Source organism: Phytophthora cinnamomi (genome assembly GCF_018691715.1).
Source record: "Phytophthora cinnamomi strain GKB4 chromosome Unknown Contig36, whole genome shotgun sequence".
Classification (NCBI taxonomy): domain Eukaryota; phylum Oomycota; class Peronosporomycetes; order Peronosporales; family Peronosporaceae; genus Phytophthora; species Phytophthora cinnamomi.
Window position 1 is genome coordinate 318048 of NW_027150969.1, and position 25258 is coordinate 343305.

Sequence of the window (25258 nt, forward strand, 5' to 3'; positions counted from 1 at the left end):
AAACAATACAGTTCTCATTTTACCTTAAACTAGCTACTTGGAGTCTTGTCTAAGTTAACTTATATTTGTGTAATCAAATATAATTAACCTAAGTAATTACTAAGTACTTACGCTTCCTCATACACGTTGCGCAACGTGTAAGCTAAAGTAGTGAGTCAAGTTAGACCCACTACAGACAGGCTTTGGAAACAATGACGGGGGTCGACGCTGAAACTTTACAACACTGGCAACAACAACTTCATGCCAACGGAATATCTAGCGCCAGCACACCAGACGACAGCGACGTTGAAATGGATGAATCGCAAGAATCATCATGGTCGCCCCCACCGGAGATGGCAAGAAGCGACGCAAAGCACGACCCAGTCCCTCCAGATATACACCGAGACGATTTAACCACTCCAAGAGGAGGGAGATTTACAAGCCATCAGAAAACGGCTTCTGCTGGTCGGCGGGGGGAGATTAGCCAATGGGAGCAATGGAATGCGCTGGAACCTGATTGGAAGCAGATAAGCAGCCTGGATTTCCCGGGTCTTCCAGCAGACACTACCACATGGAAGAATGCGGTTAAAGCTCACCCTATGAAACTATTGCAAAGCATGCAAGCAGTAGACTCACCCGAATATATTATTCGCTCAATAAATGCAAGCGCTCTACAAGACTGGTCGAGAGGATGTCGAATCGACTGTCTAATTCAAGGCCTAATCGAGGTTCGCACTGCTCAACATGACGAACTGGCACAGACTGAACTAGACAATGAGATTAATTATCTGAAGACGGAACGCGACGAAATGATAAATGATTTCTATATTCATGGGCGAGACTACTGGATCAAGCTTCGAAAGTATGACGCTGACAAAAATGAACTACTCAAGATCTGCAAAAAAGCTCAGGCAGCCCACCCTACTCGATTGATAATTGCAGCCTTCGCTTACGGTCCTGAGCTAGCTAGAATCAGTGGGAGGTCATTCCCTACAAACGCCATGGTAGTACCTTTGATCAAAATCTTACAGGGTTCACTTAAACAGGATTCCAGACTAAAAAAGGATTCTATGGGCAAGATTCCGACGGTGACCTAGCTAGCTTGGAATCGATGTTAGCGCATAGGTCAGTTGACCCACCGCAACAAACCCCGAACATCCAATAATTATTCCAGCTCAGTCAACTAAGACGGCAACAGAATCATTCCCGGATCTGTATGCAGACCTGCATAACGTTGCAGAAATGTTTTACACTCCAGGGCATTTGAAGCGAAATGGAATAAAAGGGAGAACAGCACTTCAGGTTATTACACAAAATTTACAAGGATTTATCAGCAAGCGTCGGGAGGCATGGTTGCGCGGGTGGACACAACGCACCGACGTAGCTCCCGCAGAAATTATTTTTGTTCAGGACACACATTTGAAGACGAAGGCAGACATTGCAGAGATGACCGAAATGTGGAATCGCGTTTGTGGAGCAAAACAACCGCCTCATCCTCTTAGTTACTGGACAACTACAGCAACCAACTCAGGAGGAGTAGGATTACTATTACTACCACACGTTGACGCACGAATTCATCCATGGAAACAGAATGATTGGAATGACAGAAGAATTGCGGTTCAATTTGATGATTGGTGCTTGGCAAACATATACGCACCGACAAATAGAATCAAAAGAAATGATTTCTTCTCTGACTTGAACGATTGGATGGACTCAAATATATCGACATTACTTGGTGGGGACTTCAATGCGGTACTAAATCCTCGGGTGGATCGTCTTGTTGATGGACTACCGAGTTTAGGTGCCTGTGAAAGCAAAGAACTCAATCATCTAGTTGATAATCTTAATTTGATGGATGTCGTGACACTTTCATCTTACGCAGATGAAGACAATACCTTAGAGCCCCTTACTCACTACACATATTGGCGAAAGCGCTCAGCTAGTAGGATCGATCGGTTCTACGTTAGCGGTGATATTGCCGGGACAGCGCAGTGGGTTGAAGCACGTGAACCAGTTGGCTACTCCGACCATCAGGAGCTCCGGTTGTGGCTAACGATGCAATATTCACAGACTCGAAAACGCAAAGGGGTTACACGATATCCATTCAGTAGTTCGAGGCCAGAATGGGTGCGAACTCAAATACAAAAGCGACTAAAACGTTTGACCACTGAATTCCAGCGCCAAAGTAGTCCCGCCGTAGCCTGGGATACTTTTGCAAGGCAACTTTCGTTAATGATTGGTGAAGTAGCCCGTATGGACCGTGAACACACCGAACATTATTATGCCCGTTTACAGACAAATCTCCGATCGCCACCATCAACAAGAACTGAAATACTACTAAAAACACAGCATCGCCGAGTACGACAGAGTAGTCGATCTTTTGGTCGATCTATGCAACCTACTGCTTCTAATTTGAAGAATTTTTACTAGAAACACGCTAACTGGCAGCGGGACCAATATGTAGCAGGGATTGATCCATCTCCGGGACACTTCTATACTAAAAATATGTCTACAGCAGAAAGGATGACATCAGAATGGAACGATATATTAGGAGCATCTCATGCAAAAGTTAGTCCCGATAACATTCAAGATGCTCTGAAAAAAATCCACGAAGTACCTGAACAAAACCGACTACAACCAGAGGAACAAACGAAATTGACAAGACCAATTGAAGAACAGGAAGTTCTAACCGCAATAGATCAGCTTCCACGGGATAAATCTGGAGGCTCCTCAGGACTATCTCACGATTTCTTCAAGGATTTCAAAGACGAACTTGTAGGAATCCTCACAGCGGTTTACCAGGATATTCAGAACGGTGCCGCAGTCCCGAAATCGTTCCTGGATGCGGTGGTAGTACCGCTTCGAAAAAAAGGTGATTCAAAAAGCGCAATGGACTATAGACCAATATCTCTGTTGAACACAGCATACAAGATATTGGGAAGAATTTACGCTAATCGAATTCACCCCTTCTAACCACGACTAATTAGTAGTGGGCAACAGGGATTTGTGAGGGGAAGATTACTAACAAGGAGTGTAACAATGGTTCAAGCGCTGTTACGAACAGTAATAGATGATCCTACTATTGATTGGGCAGATTCCCCTGCGATTCTTTGCGTTGATCTCCAGAAGGCGTATGACACACTATGCGGAAACTTTATGGCGGCTGTGCTGGAGCAATATGGATTCCCCCAGCAATTTCTTGATGTATTTCATAATCTTCACAATGGAACCATGGCTAGCTATTTAGTAAATGGAGAAGAATCAAGTAAATGGGCTGTGAACTCCGGCATACGACAGGGTTGTCCGTTAGCACCTTTACTTTTCGCCCTTGCTGTTGATTTTCTAGGGCGAGCAATCCAAGCACATCCTGCAATCAAAGGAGTGGAAATTCCGGGATCAGGAGGAAGACGACATATATTCAGCGGATTTGTAGATGACAGTACAATATTTCTTTCGGCAACGAGAGAATTAGCACCTGTCAACGCAATTTTAAATCGTTTTGGTCAGCTCTCGGGGTTGAAAGTCCGAGCAAAAGTATATTGATACCGCTCAATACAGCTTGGCATCAGACTAAATGCCACGGATATCCAGTATTGGTTCAAACGGCTACAACACGAATATTGGGGTACCATTTCGGAGTAAAAGATACTACTGACCTAAATTGGGAGCTTCGAGTGGAAAACATTAAAAAACGACTGCAAGTGGCAACACAAGTAACCAACTCTGTTAAACAACGAGTGGTTTTATTTAACACGATAGTACTGCCAGTGATCCAATTTACAGGCCAGCACATTTTGATCACTTCAAAAATGCTTCGCCAATTAGAACAGCTACAGAAACGATTCATTTGGAAAGGAACAATTGGAGAGGAACAGGCTCGACATAAGTTAGCCCCCGGATTGGTATTTGCTCCTGAAGAACAAGGCGGTTTGGGTCTACAAAACATCGAATTGGCGCTCCAAATCACACGTATGAATCAGGCAGAATATTGGATGCAATCTACACCAGATAGCTACACAGCGGCGTGGCACTCCCTTGCTCATCCCGACCAAATCAACTCGCCTTACTGCTGTGTATTTACACCTACGTTGAGGAATCGGATACGTTCTTGTCCAAGAAAAAGGAATAAAGGAACTAGAACAACTGTCCAAGAACTGGGACGATATGAGGTTTGGGCAGATCAAACAGAACGGCTGCAACTTCATCCATCTTCAGGAACTGCTGATAGAGTCGCAAGCAACAAAGATACTATGATCTGCTATTGGCATCACAACGGATCTCTCCAATGTGCGCTACAGGCACCTACTCCAGGGGAACCGGAAGGCAGGACGGTCGGGTTTCTACGAGCAGGAAGCTGGTGCGACAATGCGTGTGTTGTTGATCACAAAGGAAAACCACTGCAAGCGAGAGATTTTCCGCTGATATATCCATGCTCATTATTACATCTCCAAATATCAAGCTTAGGACTTGGCGAATTTATTCTGATTCCACCTATTCGCTTCCGCCCATTCAAGATACAGCACCATCGTCAAATACAGAAGTGGTGTGCAAGCATATTTTCGAGTATTACCGATAAGGTTTGGTCCCAACTGCCAAATCCAGTAACCCCATGGTATCTCCCCACTTTGAAAAAAGAGTATCAATGGGTATCAACGTGGTAATCATAAGGTGACGGCATTTTCTCTCACAGTACCACGAGAAGAAGCTTTTCAACTTAGTCAATACAACGATGGATGGACATGGAAAATCACAGAGCGAAACCATGACACTCGATTTGATGAAGATTTCGCAACGCTGCTGTATGTCGAAAAACTAGCGGGATTGCCTTCCAAGACAACCCAAGTCTGTATTCAACACCATGGGCAGCCCCGCCAAAAACCTTGGCACGAAATCTACGTCAAACTATCCGAAAAATCCGAGCTAAACACCTTCGGCGAAAACCTAAATTCTCTGCACAACATATCCTCAATCGAATGAGAGATGCCGCGGAAAAACACCCATGGATAGAAGCTACACAGCGGCAAAGCCCAACCGCAATTTGGAAACAAGATGGTATCTTGACAGACGACCAGCGATGGACGATCCACTAGAACTTTGAACTTCTTTCATGCCGGATGGCCCAGTAATCGACGTTGTTCGTATGAACACTGCACAACATCACCGGAGACTATCGAACACATCCTCTGGGATTGTGCAAGAGCGCAAGGTGTTTCGCTAGCCTGTATTCCATCATGGCTTGGCCACCATCCAACGCATCAGGAGATGACCGAGTTGCGAAGCTTTACAGCAGATAGATCGACCCAATCAACCACTCCAGACTTTTTGGCAGCTGCAAGAAGCTCAATCTCTGAATGGTCGCATGAGCTTACCGAGGCGATGCAAACTCTGTGGCGTATTTGGACGACAAGCACACAATGCATGTTATGGAGAATACGTAACAAGGAAATCTTTGAAAATGTCCAGATACATCAGAAAGAAGCCGAAAAGATAGTGTGGAAGGCAGCAGACTTTCAGACAACAGCCGTAATTCTGGCGTGGACATCCAATACGGCAACCTATAATCAAGGATTTAGACTTGTCCAATGCTACAGTGTATTCAAGGGACTGTCACCTTTGCAGCAAGCGATATTTCTACAAACATGGATCATTCAATATCACATAGTAAAACAGCCGAATGAATATCGCGGGGCCTGGATACTCCCAGGACCCAGCCAAGTGAACAGGATCACAATCGAAGTCATTGGAATACAAGAACGACGTGTTTACTGTTCGACTCAGGAGTGGATAGGAGAAATCCTTCAAGTAGCCCTGCAGAAGCTCCGTCAAATCACACTCTCCAGCACAGTACATGTCATGATTCAAGGTGCTGCATCGGCGACCCAACGCCCAGATGATCCAAGCATCTTCATCAAGTTCAATTCATATATGTGGGAAACAACCAGAATTCAAGAGGTGTCAGGCCCGGCGAACTTAATCAAACTGTCGCGACGAGGTACAATTACCCCAGGGATGTATGAGTTCAACAGCTTACCTCCAAGGCTTAAGGAAACATTAAGTCGGCGTTGTATTCGAGAATCTAGCCCAAGATGGCCACCGGATAACGCATCAATTAGGCAAAGCCTACAGAAATTCCAGGACTCTATACTTAATTCCTAACAAAATAGAGGTTCTCTGACCCCCCCCCCCCCCCCCCCCTCCACCCAATACTTACTATATTTATATATCAGGATGGATCGAATTTCTATATCTCAGAAAATTTACATGAACTGCCTTGGAATGAAATACAGTGCTGGCGGATAGTATACTGCCACCCCGATTTCTTGCTTTATTTTATCCAATACGAGGCGTTTTGCGACGCGCTTTTGTCCAATCGAAAGAGCGCTCTAATACGAAGCGAACGCCACTCGATTCAGCTCACTCCGCTTCTTGCTCACTGCGCAACCGCAATTAAACGCCTCACTCGCTTGGCAGTGCTGGCGGTTAGTATACTGCCGGTGCGTATTTTACTGATATGGAGGCGTTGCTTTCGCATGCGCTTCTAGCCCTGTGATCAGCAATTAAATGTGCATATGCTACTGTATTGTTTGTCATATATTCGTGTTAGCAGCATGCCCAGGGGGACCAAACTTACCGAAGAAGAGCAGCACCGGATAATGGCCTTCTCCGAGGCGGGACTGAGCGAAAGAGCTATAGCGACACGTGTGCAGCGTTCTAGACCCGTTGTACACGCCTTTCTATCTGATCCAGAGGGCTACACCAAGGTTAAACGATCGGCAAGACCCAAAAAGCTCACGCCGAAGGCACGTCGCCGGCTGCTTCGTGAAGCTTCGAAGGGTCAACTCAGCTCTGCGGAGCTCAAAATGGCGCTGGAGCTACCTGTAAGTGCGCGGCGGGTCCGTGAAATCCTTCAGGCGGATCCTAACATGAACTACGGGAAGCGTAAAGCTTCGCCTGTGTTAACTAAGAAGCACAAGGAGGCTCGTCTCACGTGGGCCCGAGCTAAGGTGACCTGGGACATGACAAAATGGGGAAACTGCGTCTTTTCAGACGAAAAGAAGTTCAATCTGGACGGGCCAGACTGCATGCAGTACTATTGGCACGATTTGCGCCGCGAACCCGAGATCTACTCTACTCGCCAAAGTGGCGGAGGAAGTGTCATGGTTTGGGCTGCATTTTGTGCTAGCGGTAAGTCTGAATTTGTGATTTTAGAGGGAAATCAAAACAGTGAGCGGTACATCTATACTCTCTCAGAGTATTTGCTGCCGTTCATTGACCGAGTGTACGGCCGAGAGTGTGTCTTTCAACAGGACAACGCCTCAATCCATACTTCAGGGGGCACGAAGGAGTTCCTGAAGGAGGAAAACGTGGACGTGATGGACTGGCCAGCCAAGTCGCCCGACCTGAACCCCATAGAGAATATGTGGGGGGTCCTGGTTCGTGCTGTCTACGCTCACGGACGACAATTCCAGACACGTGAAGACCTCATCGAGACGATCAAGGCATCGTGGGCTGCGATCGGGCAGGACGTCATCACAAAACTGGTTGAGTCTATGCCAAAGAGATGCATCGCTACGCTGGAGCTCCACGGGGCTAAGACCAAGTACTGAGTGCAATTCAAGCGTCAAACAACCAGTACAAATCGCGCAAACCGAACTGGCAGTATTGTAACCGCCAGGTACGTCCACTTCAACTTCAACATTTTTTACGGTTGCATCGCAAGTACGTGTCAGATTGAAATGAATCGAGTAGCGTTCGCTTCGTATTAGAGCGCACTTTCGATTGGACAAAAGCGCGTCGCAAAATGCCTCGTATTGGATAAAATAAAGCAAAAATTCGGGGTGGCAGTATACTATCCGCCAGCACTGTAACGTCGAGAGCTGTGATGGTGCTTGAAGGTGTGGAGGGTACCTCCTTCGCACCAGAAGGTATCAAGAGGTGTTTTCCTCGAATTTCGATTTATTTTCTACTTTTGAAATATACGCATTAGGGTTGATGTCGATGGTTAAATAACGCTTTGAAAAAAATTACATGAACTGTCCCGGATCTATACTACTCACGGTCTGGGCACACTCGGCACCCTGGACCTGCTTGGCCTCGGAGTACATGCTTGCGCCCTCATCCTGCTCGCTCGCGTTCACGTCATGTGCACCCTCGCCCTTCTCGCCCTCCTCGCCCTCGGCGTGTTCGTGTCGTGCGCACACAAGCCCACGTCCTGCTCACCCTCATTCTACTCACACTCGGTGTGCCCACACAAGCCCACGTCTAGCGCGCCCTCGGTGTGCACGCTCGCGTTCTGCGCGCTCGCTCGCTTGTAGGTGGTTTCGCCTTCCAACCCGCCATGCGGAGCTGCCGCCACAGATGCGGGAAGTCGACGTCATGGTTGGCGGCAGTGTCCGCGGCGGAGGTCGTGCGGCGGGTGTGCGCCATCCAGTAGATTCTCGAATGAGGAGGTCGGCCACTAAGTGCCCGCTGTTCCCCTAATATTCATCCGGCTCCCTCCATTTTGTACCGTTTCTGGATTTTTGGTTTTGACCTCCCCGATCTTAATTTTTAATTACTTGATTTAAGTATGGCTCGAATCATTACCTGTTGTTGTCACTGCAATGTCGTAAGTTACGCCATAACAAAAAAAAGTATGTCATAAGTTACGACGTAGGGAACCAGGGGGTTAATGAGATCAAGTCATATCTACCATAACATGATGAGATGCATCAAGGAGCACAAGGGAAGCAACAGGGAGAGGAGGACAGCAAAGTAGATTTAGGCTTAACGATCAATCTCACTTCGGCATTTGCTCTCATCAACACAAGCCACCAAGGCGACTTTATTATAACCCTGTACTTATACGTTTCTAAGGTTATTTGTATGGTTTGTAGGTAGCGGTATACAGGAATTGATAGTAACACAGATTTATACGAAATTACTATATTAATAGGGCAGCTGTGGCTCCGAATTACTGTAGTAATTTCCTAGTAGTTTCAGTGGTCGACCTCCTGCATTGTCAGGCCTTTGTATCCATCGCTGTCAAGCTCCATACGACGGATTTCCGCTTGATTATGGTTGAGTAGGACCTGCATTTCCGCGCGTTCGTTGTCGGTTCTCGTCCGAAGGCTGCTCATCACAAATCCCCCTGTAGAGAAGACACGCTCTTGGGACGCATTGGAAGGGCTGTGCCCTAGCCAAACGCGTGCAAGGCCGCGATAGATGGAAACTTCACGCGACCGACATTGCGAAACCAACGCAGAATGTCCACATGCTCGCAGAGGGCCTCCACACGCCAGTAAACTACTCCATTTCGACGAACCATCAGCAAAGGAGTAAACTCGTTCTTGCTCAACCCCCTCCTCCGCTGATTGCTGCAGTGCCACGGCGATCCAGTCCACCAAGTACTCAACCCCCCTTTGCAGAACATTGCCGGCTTACTGCACAGGTGCTGAACTCCACGCTCGCAGAAGACACACGGATCGGTCGTCGTCAACTCGGCGAACGAACAGTCGGGTTAACGCACTTCATGGGGTGAAGTGGAAGTGTGACAGGTCGAGAGGGTTCTTGGTCGTTGCTGGCGGTTCTGGTGTTGCTGGAAACTTGCAGAATGAGGGCTCAGAAGTCTGAATCTGCAAGACTGGCGTCACCAGCACGACAACTGGCTTGCTCGTCTGACGATTGAGCTCTTGTAAACGCTGCTCGGACGCAGACACCCCGCTCGTCGCCTTATCCGTCTCCAATGAAGCAGCGATTCACATTAGCTTGCGTGGGAGGCGAACCAGAATTCCTGCTTTGTGGAAGCGGGGGATTGCCACACGCCTCTGGATTTCTTCAAGTGCGCGACAGTAGTTTATAGTAATTCACGGGGTCGATCTGAGTTACTAGTTACTACAGTAGTATTAGATGACACCTCGTCCCAAATTACTAGTTACTACATCATTTTGACCATCATTTTAATATAGGTATCAGTGGAGTAGTAGTTTTAGTCGAATTACTGTCAATCCCTACCATATAATCTCTGCTTAAAGTCGCGTAGATCGGCATAAATGTCTCCGATTAAAGTTGCTTAACGGGATTCGTCGCGCTGGGAACGGGGCAGAGATCCACAGACGGTGGAGCTCTGCCCCGGCTCAAGAATCTGACGCAATCGGCTGCAATGCCGATCTTGCAGTAATCACGATTTGTGCTAATCACTACTCCGGCATCAGGTGGCTGTTCTGTCATGTTGCAGACGTGGCCCTGGCCTGTTACCACTCCAGAATTCGCTTCCTGTCCCTCACACCTCAACCAGAAGCTCAATCCGACAGGTCCATGGCGACTCCAAGCGCCAAGGACAATCCCCGAGAGGTGCCCTTCGCGCAGCTTGTAACTCCACGCGCTGCTGCCAGCAACTCCACCGAGCGCGCGGTTCTGATCAATGACGCAGTGAGCGACATCGGCAAAAAAACTCCCAAGCTCTACGCAGAGCAACAATCGACGCCGTCCAACTTCTCGTTTCTTGATCTCTATCGGTTCGCGACTCCATGGGACCGAACGCTCACGGTCATCGCCGTGGCCATGGCAGGCGTCAACGGCGCGCTGTTCCCGTGCATCGCACTGGTATTCGGCAAAGCCATCGGCGCCTTCGCCCAAGTGAATGGCGGAGTCGACCGCGACACGCTGAACAGTGCAGCGCTGGACTACTTCTTGATCGCCATCGGGCTCTTCGTGACCGACTACTTGGCGTATCTGCTCTTCTCGCTGTCGGCTGAGCGCCAGATGAAGGCTCTGCGCGCTGAGGCGCTGCGGCACATGCTGTACATGGACATTTCGTGGTACGACCTGCACGACCCGCTGCAGCTGTCGAGTCGCATCACGGGGGACACAGTCAAGATCAAGAACGGCATGGGCGAGAAGCTCGGCGACTTTGTCAAGTACGTGTGCCAGTTCGTGGCGGGCTACATCATCGGCCTTGTGCGCGGCTGGGACATCACGCTGGTCATGACGTGCGTCGTGCCCGTAATGGGCTGGTCGATGGGCTACGTGATGAAGAAGTGGCAGACGAGAGCCACGTACGCGCAGCAGGTGTATGCACAGGCCGGAGCTGTGGCTGAGGAAACGCTGGGATCCATTCGAACTGTGAGCTCGCTGACCGCGGAGCAGCGCGCACTGGAGAAGTACAACAAGCACACCGCTGAGGTCGAGAAGGGGAACATCCAGCAAAGCAAGGTGCTTTCGCTCATGATCGGTTTGTCTCGAGGCTGCGACTGGTTGATGTACGCCGCTGGGCTGTGGTACGGAGGGTCGAAAGTGTGGAGAGGAGAAGCCTCGCCGAAGACGGTCTTCCAGGCACTTATGGGCATTCTCATGGGCATGCGGTCCATCGGTCTCATTTTCCCCAACATCACTGCCATTCTCGAAGCCAAAGGGGCAGCCATAGCGCTGTACGAGCTGCTGGACACGCAATCTCTGATCGATGCGTCCCACCTCGACGAAGGATTTATCCCGGACTCGTGTTCGGGTCGAATTGAAGTACGTAACGTCCATTTCGCGTATCCAAGTCGCCCAGATGCCCCCGTTTTGCGGGATTACAGCGTAACGATCGAGAGTGGGCAAACTGTTGCGTTCGTGGGGGAGAGTGGAGGAGGTAAGAGCACCATCATTTCGCTCCTTGAGAGGTTTTACGATCCTTCGAGTGGTTCAATTCTCCTGGACGGCCGAGATGTCAGGACGCTCAACGTCAAGTGGCTTCGATCTCAGATCGGACTGGTTTCGCAAGAGCCCGTGTTGTTCGCTACCACCATCGCAGAAAATATCGCTGCAAGTCGGACGGGTTTCACCCGTGAGGACATTATTGCAGCCTCTAAGATGGCCAACGCGCATACTTTTGTCATGTCACTACCTGAAAACTACGATACTTTGGTTGGAGAGAAGGGCGTTTCATTGTCTGGGGGTCAGAAGCAACGTGTCGCTATCGCTCGTGCCATCATTCGCAAGCCGAAGATCTTGGTTCTCGACGAGGCAACCAGCGCGTTAGACGCTGAGAGCGAGCAGGTGGTGCAGGACGCCTTGAATGACTTGATGGCCAAAACGAACATGACGACTCTCGCGATTGCTCATCGTCTCAGTACAATTCGGCATGCCGACAAGATTGTCGTCCTCGCCGAGGGGCACGTCGTCGAAGAAGGTCCCCACGACGAACTCATCGGGATTGAACACGGCGTGTATCGCAATTTATACGAGATCCAGGAAACAAAAGCTCAAGAAGAAGCCGAAGCAGCAACCCTCGCATTGAAAAAAACGGGATCTGATGACCTCAAGAGTGAGGCCGGTGGACTGATAGCCCACAAAGCAAGTTGGTGGTCTATGAGAAGTGATGAATCGAGACACAGTGGTCGTGATAACGGAAGTAGCGCGGACGAATCTCCACGACGATTTACGTTGCGGGACGCCAATCAGCTCAGTACGCCAGAACGCAAGTATTTCATCTTGGGTATGATCGGAGCGGCGATTAATGGAGCTTCTTTCCCAGCATCGGCGGTTCTCATCAGCCAGCTCGTGTCAATTATGACAATCGACTACGCCTACTACCAGGAGTACGACGATCGATCGTATTTATCGTCCATGCCGCACAGGGTGGCTGTGTACGGATGCTTGTACATTGCTGGAGCGCTGATCCTTCTGGTCGGCAGAGCGATGCAGAGTTACGGCTTCCAGTACATGGCTGAAAAGTTGACAGCGCGTCTTCGTGGGATCCACTTCTCTTCACTCTGCAGACAGAACATTGGCTTCTTTGACAAGACGGAGAACGCAACTGGAGCTCTCACGGCTGATCTCGCCACGGATGCTCTGCGCGTTGCTGTGATTTCGGGGGAAACTGAGGGTCGATTGTTCCAAGCAGTGTACACGACGGTAGCGGCGCTTTTAATCTCGTTTCTGGCGGGAAGCTGGCTGCTTTCGCTTGTGATGCTCGCTATTATCCCATTCCTCGTTCTGGGAAATGTTTTCCGGGGTAACAACATGCGCGGAAAAAGTATTCTCGCGGATGACATGGCCGAAGTTGGAGCTCATGCGTCTGAAGTGCTCGGAAACATCCGCACCGTCGTGTCACTGGGACTTGAGCGGTCTTCGTGTGATAAATTCTCTGTACTGCTAGATGCCCCAATGAAGAGCGGAGAGCGAGACGCACAAGTGAATGGGCTCACAGTGGGGTTCAGTTCTTTCATTGTATTCGCAACGTACGCGTTCGCGTTTTGGTACGGCGGCAAGCTCGTAGATGATGGAAAAATTACGTTCCTGCAGCTGATGCGGTCGCTGATGGCTATTATCATGTCGTCCCAAACAGTGGGCGGTTCCATCGGATACCTTGCCGACGCTGATGGTGCATTCGAGGCTGGAGGGGTCATTCTTTCGCTTCGTGACCGGCAATTGCCCATTGACTCATTTTCGGAGGAAGGTTTGCGTCCTGACACCGTAATTGGCAAGATCGAGTTCAAGGATGTACTTTTCAGGTACCCGACACGACCTAACATGACGGTGCTGCAAAACTACAACCTTACCATCGAGCCTGGCAAGACTGTTGCGTTTTGTGGTCCGAGTGGAGGCGGCAAAAGCACGTGTGTGTCGCTGCTAGAGAGGTTCTACGATCCCATCAGTGGTCAGGTGCTGCTCGACGGAGTGGATTTGAAGCAGTTAAACGTCCGATGGCTGCGTGGCCAGCTTGGACTGGTCGGTCAGGAGCCAACGCTGTTTATTGGCACCATCGCTGAGAATATCGCGTATGGTTTGGACAAGACACCGAGTATGGAAGAAATCGAGACGGTGGCAAGGATGGCGAACGCGCACGACTTCATTATGCAGTTCCCCGACGGCTATAACACGCAGGTTGGGGTGAAAGGCGAGCAGTTGTCGGGCGGTCAGAAGCAGCGGATTGCAATCGCCCGCGCGATGATAAAGAATCCTAGCATCCTGCTGCTAGACGAAGCGACAAGTGCGCTGGACTTGGAGAGCGAGAAAGTTGTGCAAGAGGCTCTGGACAAGGTAGTTGCGATGCACCGTCGTACAACCATCGTGATCGCGCACCGACTATCGACAATTCGCCATGCAGATAAAATCTGCGTCGTAAGTGGCGGCAAGATCGCAGAACAGGGAACACACCAAGAGCTCGTCAGTCGTCACGGTATCTATGCCAAGTTGGTGGAGACAGCTACAGCGTAGGCAGAAACCGACATGTAATTTGCTGCTTGTGTTCAACTGACACTTCTTCTCTTGATCCTCACACTTGTCCCACTCACACTCGATTGACTTGCCACCAACCAAGACATTCTGTGGAGTTACTTAACGAAGATACCTCGCCGCCATAATACTTGTCGATCGCTTGAAAATTCACGTCGAAGACGTCTTGCTGCCATTACTTTCGGCGTGGTCAAGGGCTGGTCCGAGCTCCCATCGAAAAATCAACGACGGGCTCCCGAACGCTGTAAACATCGTCTCGGGATCATTGGCGAGATCGTAAGCTAAGCGCATCACACGACACTGGGGTTCTATGCAGTACGTGGGTGTAAATTCTGCCCTCGCCAGCATATTGCATTTCGAATTCCACCACTGCCAAATGCCCATGCGATGCCGCCAAATAGCTCCCAACCTCAATCCTGTCGCTGCCTCAAGCTGTTCACGCTGTCGATGTGTTATTGATGTCCCCAGAAGAGGCCGTGGCCGAGGCGGTAAAAACTGGGTAAACGTTGATCCAATTGCTGGGAAGTGGGAACTTTCGTATCGATCTATCAAGAGCACTGAATTTTGCAGCAAAGTATTATCTAGACGATTTTGTCCAGACGTAGGGTGAAGCTGTGCAACGTGGCCGTACAGTTGCTTCCATACAATGGCGTGTCGAACGGATTAAGCTAGAGAATCTAGCCTCCGATTGAGCGAGTATGAGCAACGGTAGACGCTGGGAGGGTCGTTTCCGAAAGAAATTGTCATGTTGCACGAGTTGCTGCGTACACGATTGGTGAAGTTCTGAGCTTCAGCACCCGCATCCGTCTCACGCAGTCGCTTGGATTCATTGCAGTTTGCTCCAGGCACGATGAATAATGATGTGTCGTCTTCTTTTCTTACTGTAGCAGGTGGGTAAGGCCGAAATGATGTACAATGTTGTCCGTAGTTGCGAGACTGGACGGAAGCGCTGCTTTAAAATAAATAAGAACACAGACGCTAAACCACCACCTCCGATGAGCAGCCAAGGACAGCACTCGGCAAGTACGGAATAACAATTTTGTGTAGATCGATGCCACTAAATGCACAAAATGTCGTTTTTTTTATTCGATTCAATGATGATCAAATATTTTAGACTCTTAAAGGAGTTAAAACGACCTTCAAACTAAGCTTTATTATGAAGTTCCATGATGACGCAGATACTGCACCTCCATCATACCAATAAACATTCGTAGCTGATGCGGTCGTCAGTTACGTGTATGTCAATCCCATGGTCTCCTGTTCTACAAAACGAGCATGGGGGGGGGATAGGGGACATGAGAGTATACAAACAGCTACTGCACACAAATCAGAGTAGGAAAAATTGCTGCCGTATAGGGTAGTAAGCTGCTTATACATTAAAAACTTCCCATGACAACAGCTTGAAAAGGTAAAAATAAAAGAATAATAGAAATAACATGTCGATGGGGTTAGGAGATTTTTTCCTGAAGCTAGCAAAGGATACGAACATGCTGGTGGGGTTAGACAATTATATTTATTAAGTGGTATTACGTGAGTTCAATTTGTATACCAATTTTGTTGCGTTTTGCCATGCACAAGCAAAAAGTTGCTGGAATGAGCATTCCACACCCAGGAACCTGCATCGAGGCATTGTAAGGTCCGTGTTGCAGAAAGGCTACGACAGAGACGACGTTGTTGTCCTGACGATGCACATTACCGTCGCAAACTTTTTTTCAGAGCGTCCTCTGGTGCGGACAGCAACCTGCCGTTTGATGGTACATGTACACGACGTGCACGCAGCCTTACATTTGCCAATAATTTGAGAAAGATAACATACTGTTTATTGAGCTACATATCGCTACTAAGACGTCTGTGAGAGAGGACTCCTATCATCTACCATGACTCGTTTGCATCCTCCTCGCTATCTCATTCTGCTGGTTCGCAACTCAGGCATCGCGAGGGAACACTCCTCGAAGGGATCGTGGGCATTTGTCAAGACTTTGTTGGATTGCAAGGGCTCGACTTGATCTGCGGTTTACGGGTGTACGTACAGTACACACACAATTTAGATATTCTCCTGATGCGCAAGGCACAATGCGTGGCGGCGTTCCGAGAAACTGGTTGGCCAAATTTGAAAGCAAAGGTAGCTAGGCAATCGTTCGAGTCGGTCTCTGATATGCTACAATAACGCACTGTGTACGTGGCGAATAGCGCACAGAACTGATGGACGCTGCCATTATGTGTACTCAACTAAGTATATAATATATTCTATAATATTATGTATATTATACATGCATCCGGTGCTAAATATAGTCGATACGAAGAATACTTCTATCCCAATTATACACTTCATAGTAAAAATACTACTTGCACAGAAAATGAGTCAGGTTCCCAACGCAATCTGTTTCTTGGGCGTGCTCTTCAACCAACTGTATCGATGCACCCATGTACCGATATTCGCTAGTTCACGCCTCTCCCCTCCACGAAACTCTCTTCATTCCACAATTTACTTCAGAAGCCGTACCACCCCAGGCATGCGCTTCTACGCCACAATGATGGCGACAGCCGCCTTTCTCGCTGGCGGTGAATCACTCGCGGCGGGCGCAAAGTCAAGGGTGTCAGCAGTGACCTCAATTACCGACCCGATCGTCGTCAGCAGCGGTAGATTGTTGCGTGCGGCTAAGAGCTACAGCACCGACACAGAGGAAAGAGGGTTTATCTCACAATTTGTGGACGATGTTACCAAGATGGGGAGCGTAACGTTTTGGGTGAACACTGGGAAGACCGACGACTACGTCAAGGACGTACTTCATATCGATAAAACTCTGACGGGTGCAGCGCTGAAAGCTCACCCGAACTACAAGATCTTCGAGGAGTTCGTAGAAAAGATGGACGCGCGGAAGGTGGACGCATGGATCAACAAAGACACCCTCACGGCTGAAGTCTGGACAATCTTGGGGCTGGACAAGCTCACCAAGCAAGAACTCAAGGAAAGCGACGCGTTGACGACGTATATTCGGTACGCGACGATGCTGGACGACGAGATTTGGCACTACAAAAGAGCCTCTTTCGAGCCTGAGATCAGTTCGGCAACCGAGTTGTCAGTGAAAGTGAGGATTTGGGCGAACGCCGATAGACCGAGCTGGTATGTACTCGAAATGATGGGCAAGAACGCGAAGCATGGAAACCCGAACTACGAGTACTATCAGCTATTTCAGAAGCTGATCAAAGCTAAGAAGCAGCGCTTGGTCAATTAGAGAGGATCTTTAAAGTTGAAAGCAGATGATTTACTTCGAAGTAGTTCGAGTTTTAGTCAAGACCTTTTCAACGTAATTACTGACGATGTTGAACTCAGACATTTATTGTGAAAACCGATTAGTTTGTCCTGTTGAATTAGTCTGTATAGTATTGCTCACAGATCATAATTATCAACACGGTGAAGATATTCTGATAGGATAACGCGAGTTGGGTGGTATGTGAACTCATGCTTTTATATAGATTTCGCTGCGCTTTATACGGATACCTATTATGGCGAAAGACTTGGATTGACGAAGTACTGGCCTAGAACAATGAATTCGTATTTGAGGTGGATGATAAGGTGTACACACGTATGCAAACAACACTTACAGTTCGTTTGTGTCAGGTAAAAATCACAAAAAATGTTTTCGGAGTACGCTAGCTACGATTAGCGCGGTAAATTCTTACAAATGACCAGAAGAAATGAAGATCTCAATGACAAATTCGGCGTGGGAATCAGAAATGCTCGAACAGTACATCAAGATCAAAGAACGCTTCTCCTTGTTTATTGCTTCCGTAAACGAATCAATCTGTCTACTACTCTGTCCTACTTCTGAACAAAAAAAATATTTTGGATATTCCATGAGGATGCTTTCTTTTGCCGTTGTCATTTGCTTCTGTATTTCATGAACATTACTCGCTACCGCTTTGATATATACAACTACGTAGTATTACCGCACCTCACAAAGTGAATGCTTTGGCTCAAGCCCAATTGGCTCTCATCTTACCGTTTAGAAGCGTGCTGGTAGTAGAAATATGTGTTTTTCGTGTTAAGATTCAGTAGCAATATTCAAATACTCCATTTGCTGAGTACGTACTCTACTCAAGGATTGAAGCGAACTGTAGTTGTCAATCAGATTTCCAATGAGCTCTTTAAAAACCTGATCTAGCCGATTGTACAAGTACACTATAGCGTCCTATCTGAGTTGTGCTTCTCGATTACCATGGATACAGCGTTCTGTTTCCCGTTCACATGGAGACCGCTTCTTCAACGCAGTAAACCACCAGCACTCGATCAAATTTATACTTACCTCCAGACTAGCGTCCAGTTTGGTTGTTCACTTTACACTAGGTCGTCTGCGACTTGGCTGGGAACACCAGTGCAGTAAAGGGTTGTTGATGGCACTGGTACATCTTCTTTTTGCCGTGACAAAGGACCTATCTGACCGCGCGAGTCATCGTGGTCAAGTATTCTCTAAACTTCATGCAATATCGTAGGGAACCAAGACAAACATTTCACAGAGGTCGGTTCTCCATGAACTCGTTCACTGCGAAGCACTGAACGAGCCTGTCACAGCGGTGGCTGGAGACAACACCACGTTAGATAAAACGGAGCACGAGAACTCCGCAGTGACAAACCTTTATTATCTTCAGGTTCCGAGTTGTCTGCAACATCGACTATCACAACGAGCCTGATATCAGAGTTGGTAGGGTTGTTGTACTTGGCCGCCGTCACCGAGACGCCCCCTGTGTGACGCAACCTTCCTCAAACAGTGTGCTGAGGAAGGCGACAATACCCTTGTCGAACAGCATCTTTTTCTCCTCGGAGTTCCACCTCGATCTTCTTGTTGAGCCCCTAACCGGTGATATCGCGGATCTGCAGCGGCCACAGAACTTGGTGTAGACCGACATGACCGCACCTCACTCTCCGGAGCTGGATGGTGATGCAATGCTACAGATCCCAAATCGGGGTAGGCTGACTGGCACGAAGGTTTATACAAGTCGAGTTACGCGTTATGATCACGCAATTAATCCGTTGGGGCTGCCCTCTCCCCTCATTCTTCGGGTGTTCCAGTCAACTAAGTATAATACTGTGGTGGTGTGCTCTGCACGCAAAGGTGTGTCAGCCTCGACGGAAGAGCACGTCGCCTCTGGCCTTCCTTCGCAACCTATGATTGCCCTGTCATCACTTCAACTGATTACAGTACTGTTCGTTGACGTATTCATCTGCGAAAAACGAATGTGTACCGTTTTCTCGGTACATGTCTTCAACTGACTGACAAGATTTGATCTACAAATGCATCGCCGATCCTGTCACCCACAACTCGATCTGCTTCCAAGAGCTCACTACAGTAACTCCACTACCTTACGACCCCGCCCCCCCCCCCCCCACCCCCTCGCCAACCATGCCGAGCTACAAGCGACTGGAGGTGCACACCAAGTCCACGGACTTCCGCGCGGCCACGAGACTCGTGGTGGAGCCGGCGCTGCCCAAGGCGGGGGCCAACTCGGTGGTTGTCAAGAACCACTACGTGGGCATCAACGCCACCGACGTCAACGTGACGAACGGCGCGTACACGGGCTCTCTCCCGCCGCCGTTCGGTTGCGGACTGGACGCTGTGGGGGTCGTCCTGGACGTAGGGGAGGGGGTCACCGGCGTCAAAGTGGGGGACGCCGTCGCTTACCGAAGTAAGAGAAAAAGCCACGACCTCCTTTCCTTTCCATGATGAAACGGCTTCTGACGTTATCCTGCTTCTTTACTGTTGACTGAAGAGCTGGGCGCCTTCGCCGAGTACAACGAGGTGGACATGGCCATGGTGGTGAAGGTGCCAGCAGCCACGCCCGACGCCCTGCCGCTGATTGTGGGCGGCAGCTCCGCGTCCATCGCGCTGGAGCAAGTCGGCGAAATGAAGTCCAACGAGACCGTGCTGGTCACGGCTGCGGCTGGTGGCACTGGCCAGTTCGTGGTGCAGCTGGCTAAGCTGGCGGGCAACCACGTGATCGGCACCACGAGCTCAGACGCCAAGGCGGCCCACTTGAAGTCCATCGGCTGCGACCGCGTGATCAACTACAACACGGAGAACGTGGACGAGGTGCTCAAGAAGGAGTACCCGAACGGCGTGGACCTCGTGTTCGAGACGGTGGGCGGGGACTTGTTCCGCACAATCGTGGACAACATGGCTGTCAAGGGTCGGATTATTGCGTTCGGACACATCACCGCGTATCATGGAGCCAAGGACACGTTCACGGCCAGCGAGCTCGTGCCCAAGCTGCTATTCAAGTCAGCGTCGCTGCGCGGGTTCATCTCGGGTCACTACCGCGATCAGTTCCACCCGCATATGCAGCGGCTGCTGAAGCTGATCGACGAGAAAAAACTGGTGCCGGGGATCGACCCGGTCAAGTTTGAAGGACTCGAGAGCATTCCGGACGCAATCGACTACATGTACGCGCGCAAGAACATCGGCAAGATCGTGGTTAAGCTGGCGTGAGCAGAATACTGGGGCTGTCTTCTTAAGAAATAAGCCGGTTTTGTTTCAACTCTTGCGTATCTCAGTCTAATTTCAACAATCTGTCCAAGCACAGTTGAGGGTATACGTAGTTCTTTTGGTTGAGGATTTTGCGCGCGTTTCGGTTTGGGCCGCTCTTGACTAAAGATGGGGTGTGCGGCAGTTAATCGGTGTCTCAATACGTTCAAGAACGACAGGACTCGCGCCGTAACTCAAGGACTATCAGAATTCCTAAGAAGATAAGAACTTTATCGTTTTGGGATGGAAGCCGCTGGCAGATTGGTAAGGCAAGGTATTCTACTACTACGTAGCATAACACTCTGATGTTCCTCTTATAGCCAACGCGTGGCTTCCTCCCGTCCTTGCTTGTCCATTCGGCTCCGGTTCGCAAACATACGTGTACAATTGGTGTATTGTTGTGAATGATTCGACAATGGAAACGTTGCTGTAGTGACTCTCTTCCTTATGAGATATGATTTTGAATTATCTCCTTGCGCCAAAATACACTGGACACTATACACACAGAGACAATCCTCTCTTTAGTGATAGCCTCCGAAGGGTACATTTTATCACAATCAGGAGGAATCAGTGATACCCACCACCAAGCATGTTTCAGATTGTGATTCCGAATTACAATCTGAAAGATGCTAGGTGTTCGGTGTTCTTGGCAAAATAAGAAGTGAATTACTTGCAGTCTGTGAAACCTACTTAGCTTCAGCATCCTGTATCCTGCCTGCCTTGCAGTCCTCGTCAGCCTTTCTGCTAAGTCTCGTCGTGAGCAGGTTTACCCTGTGCCAGCGTAAACCTTCACGATGGCAATTACGCCGCGCGAGCGCAAACAATCACAACAGACAACAGCTTCACTCTAATACTACCTGGCAGTACTTGGAAAATAATATATAAAATTGAATTGTTTTTGTTTAAGCCCGCAAAAAGTTACCGCAATACATCGATCACGGTAGTGGGCAGTATAAATGATCGACTTTGGGAGGTGTGAGGTTTAAATTCGCTGCATCATCAGAAATTAATTTATTCAACCATGAAAATATGACCCATGAAAGAGGTTAATCGTGCCTTATGTCACTGGAAGCAATTATAGTTCCATTCTCTAGAAAAACAGCCAATCAGCTTTGAGATGTTCCCCTTACAAACCACTGATATTCGTGTTTTATATAATCATATGTGGCGTAGCAGGACACCCAGCCAATCAAGCAGCTGCTTTTTTTACTAAAAAAAAACAGTTTCGTAAAAAGTGAATTGTAATATTTCATGGATTTGTGACGGTTGCGCAACCTCTCTCGTAGCTCACTTCTGAATATAAGCAAGGGGATGCTAGCCAGCTGCCCTAATTCATGTTTCGTGGACGGACAATAATACGTCTTGTAAAGGAGTCGCCCCGCGATTTCCGTCAGTTGATGAAAGATAAAGTCAGTAGACGTTGGCGCTGCTGCAGAGCCAACCCATCTATCTTCGCAATCCCGTTCCGGATCTCGGATCGAAGCAGTCTATTCGATTCCAGCCCCAACCTGACGAACAGTACCCGGTACTGGCTGCAAACTTGTCACTTCCCAAGAAGCTCCTCAACGCCGAAGTCAAAAACGAATATCTTCCCCTGCAAAGCATGCGCCTCGCCTCGTTGCTGCTCGGTGCTACCGCTGTTCTTCTGGCAAGTATCAATGCCACGGCTTCCATCGCAGACACGAAGGCTATTTCACAGAGAAAAGTTGGCCAGATTGATAACCAAGCGAAACGCTTCTTGAGAACCGGGCAAGGAAACAAGTTGGATATTGATGACGACGCTGAAGAGAGAGGTATGGAAAAGTATGGGAATTTGGTAATCAAGTTGAAGGACACCGGCCGCATGAACACTCGACTCGTGAACAGTGCCAAACTCGCCGCAGAGAAGTCGGGAGTCAAGTTGACGAGTGCCGACCACTTGAACACGCGCCTCACGAAAAGCGCCAAACTGTCCGCAGAGAAAAAATCCGGTGTTAAACTGACGGACATCGATCATTTAAACACGCGCCTTACACGAAGCGATGATCTCCAGAAGCTGCGGTATGCAATTAAGTTGAGGAAGCGCTTGAAGACGCCACTTACAGGCAAGTTGAAGAAAAGAGCAACTTAGCACGTTTCTTAGCAGCATTCTTGCTGTCTGAGGAAGTTCTAGGTAGGTTAGCTTTTGCAGTATAACTTATACCTGCCTCAATAACTTGATCTGGTCGATAAAGGCTTTTGTTTCGGCTTGCCAAGCTGTCACACGACGATCATCAACAGCGTAGCCTTTTCCATCAAAAGAGGTCCTTTTAGGTGAGAAAAAAATCAGGAATCGTTACCACTTGTGTTCCCCTCTCCTAACTAGATACTGCTAGTATCTAGCAGCGTCTTACATGTGCCTTCAGCCCACGAATACATTTGTACATGTATATTATATGATAATTTTCTGTTATTAATACGAAAAACGTTTAATGAGAGCTAATTGCAGTGTTTCCGATTCGGTAGGCCGAGTGCATTTGACTAGACGAGCGTGTCCTGCATCGTTGTCAGACCCCTCTTGCACCAGAGAAGACTTCAGTCTCTCATTGCCGAGTAACCCACCTCTCTCCAATTTCGTGACCTCATCTTGCGAAAGTACGGCTCCCCACACTCGAAAAGCATCAATGACACCGTGGAATCCGCGCCAGCCCGGACCGTTTAATGCATCAGAAGCGTCGAAGCCTGTTCCGACCTGCGCGTACGTCATGAAATGCCACTGGTAACGCCACAACCCAGTCTTCGACTGCACTTTCAGCCCATTGAAGTAGACATCTTGGAGTTGCGCAGGGTGATCATAGGTCAATGCGACGTGGTACCACCGGTTCGGCTTCAGCCTGCGAGCGACCACGGGCTTTTCATCTAGCACCGAGCAGCACAGATCTCCAGTCGAGGTCACCATCACGAATTGATGGTAGAAATGCGGCCACTCGCAGCTTTCTCGACTTGATGATTGCAACCCGTAAATAATACCCCCGAATCGCTCTTCTCGAGACTCGGACAGTAGGCTGAACCAGAGATCAAAGCTGAAACTCTCACCACCCATGTGCGTCAGCTGGAAGCGGCCCAATCTCTGCTTGTTTTCTCCGTTCGTGAGGTACATGAAGGAATCCAGAAGCTTCGAGGAGCCGTTGGATTTCGGGGCCTCGAAAAGCATCGATCGAGACTGCACGTACTGCTTCTTCCACGACTGTGTCCCACTCGGGTGATTCTCCCTGGTCCTCAGTCCTCGCAGGCATTTCTTCCAGAACGACTCGTCCGACAGATAATTTCTCCACCAAGCGTTCGTGACGGATAAACTGAAAGCGTCAAAGCCGGTGAAGTAGCCGCATAAAACTTCAACTAGTTCGATGGGTAGTTGCTGAGGTGGCATCACGGACCAAGGGATAGATGTCGAGTCCATTGCTGCCGAAATTTGCTATGTGTGGTGTTGATCGTAGCAAATTCAGAAGTGGCGAATGTGCTCGTGGCGTGGGCATGCGCCTGCGTCGCTGGCGTCCACTCAATTCCGGAAGTGACGCCATGAAGAAGATCTCGTGTCAGCGAGTCCATTCCACCCGGCGTGGATATGAAACTATTTCAGCGAAAAGTCCTGGCCCGTGAGGCTAAAGTGCACATGTGAGGTGAACCGCCAGCAGTTGACAACGTGCAGTGCTGGCCGGGCCCGATCCGACATCTTCATAGCCCTGGATACACAAGCACCAAGGGCAATGAGGGCAATCTCGATCCACCGGCCCCGATCGACAGTTCACACCAGATGCAGAATCAACCATCAGCCCTGCTGCTCCTGCGTCAACATTGGCTGTGTCACCAGGAGGGTAGTTGGCGGCATGTCCAGCTTTTTGTCACGTGGGTCTTCACGGCCCGTGAACATAGGAAGTTCATGAACGACCTTTACGCCCAACGAGCGAAGCAACGGCTGTCACAGGTGCTTGCGCGTGTTCGTGAACCAATTTGAGAGCTACTTGGCGTCGATGGCTGCTAATGCCTCCTCCTCCTACTTGATCGGTGCGGGTGGGCAAAGTACTGTCTTCGGGCTATACCACCCAGGCCTAGAGCAAGTTCATGGCCTTCGTTTCTCAGTGCGTGCATTTCTTGCGTCTCTGCGCGGCCGTCTCTTCCTGCCGGTGCTGCCCATCTCTTCGTCCTCCGTGCTGTTGATAGCAGGTGCGTCGTACCACAGCGGCTCTGGATCAGGCAGGTCAGCCACAAGTAAGCCACGTCGATGCCAGATTGAGATGCCGACTGCCACAAAATGACGTAGCCTTTGATCGTGGTGTTATTCCATCTTATGAAATGACGTCATCAAGGGTTAATAACAACTAGTTAACGTTATCTCCGGTAATCGACAGCGTGCGTCACGGCTGAGTTGGGGGGAGTAGTGCGTTGTGTGCACGTCGTGCGACGAATGGTGTGAGGAACAGACCAAAGCGAAGTCGTGCCACTGTCACATGCACGGAGGGCCACCAGTGCTCCGAGACGGGGTGAGGATCACGACGCGCTCAATGGTCAAGGGGCTGCGCTTCCCCCACACTGGCGGAACC

The 25258-nt window shown here is 49.2% G+C and overlaps 5 protein-coding genes across 5 annotated transcripts; all 5 read left to right on the forward strand.

The window, feature by feature from the left end:
• Positions 1-6632: 6632 nt before the first annotated feature.
• IUM83_18775 (transposable element Tc3 Transposase) lies at positions 6633-7586 on the forward strand (the record flags this gene model as incomplete). The annotated part of the gene is made up of 2 exons (XM_067943788.1): positions 6633-6857; positions 6918-7586. 2 exons carry the CDS (start codon positions 6633-6635, stop codon positions 7584-7586), a joined length of 894 nt encoding a protein of 297 aa, XP_067792305.1.
• Positions 7587-10275: 2689 nt separating this feature from the next.
• IUM83_18776 (multidrug resistance protein ABC superfamily) lies at positions 10276-14160 on the forward strand (the record flags this gene model as incomplete). The annotated part of the gene is made up of 1 exon (XM_067943789.1): positions 10276-14160. The coding sequence occupies one exon, from the start codon at positions 10276-10278 to the stop codon at positions 14158-14160; it is 3885 nt and encodes a 1294-aa protein (XP_067792308.1).
• Positions 14161-16691: 2531 nt separating this feature from the next.
• On the forward strand, positions 16692-17414 carry IUM83_18777 (putative secreted RxLR effector protein; the record flags this gene model as incomplete). Its single annotated transcript, XM_067943790.1, has 1 exon — positions 16692-17414. One exon carries the CDS (start codon positions 16692-16694, stop codon positions 17412-17414), a length of 723 nt encoding a protein of 240 aa, XP_067792307.1.
• Positions 17415-19580: 2166 nt separating this feature from the next.
• On the forward strand, positions 19581-20663 carry IUM83_18778 (putative alcohol dehydrogenase; the record flags this gene model as incomplete). Its single annotated transcript, XM_067943791.1, has 2 exons — positions 19581-19863; positions 19948-20663. The coding sequence occupies 2 exons, from the start codon at positions 19581-19583 to the stop codon at positions 20661-20663; spliced, it is 999 nt and encodes a 332-aa protein (XP_067792304.1).
• Positions 20664-22302: 1639 nt separating this feature from the next.
• IUM83_18779 (putative secreted RxLR effector protein) lies at positions 22303-22809 on the forward strand (the record flags this gene model as incomplete). The annotated part of the gene is made up of 1 exon (XM_067943792.1): positions 22303-22809. The coding sequence occupies one exon, from the start codon at positions 22303-22305 to the stop codon at positions 22807-22809; it is 507 nt and encodes a 168-aa protein (XP_067792303.1).
• Between the last annotated feature and the right edge of the window lie 2449 nt (positions 22810-25258).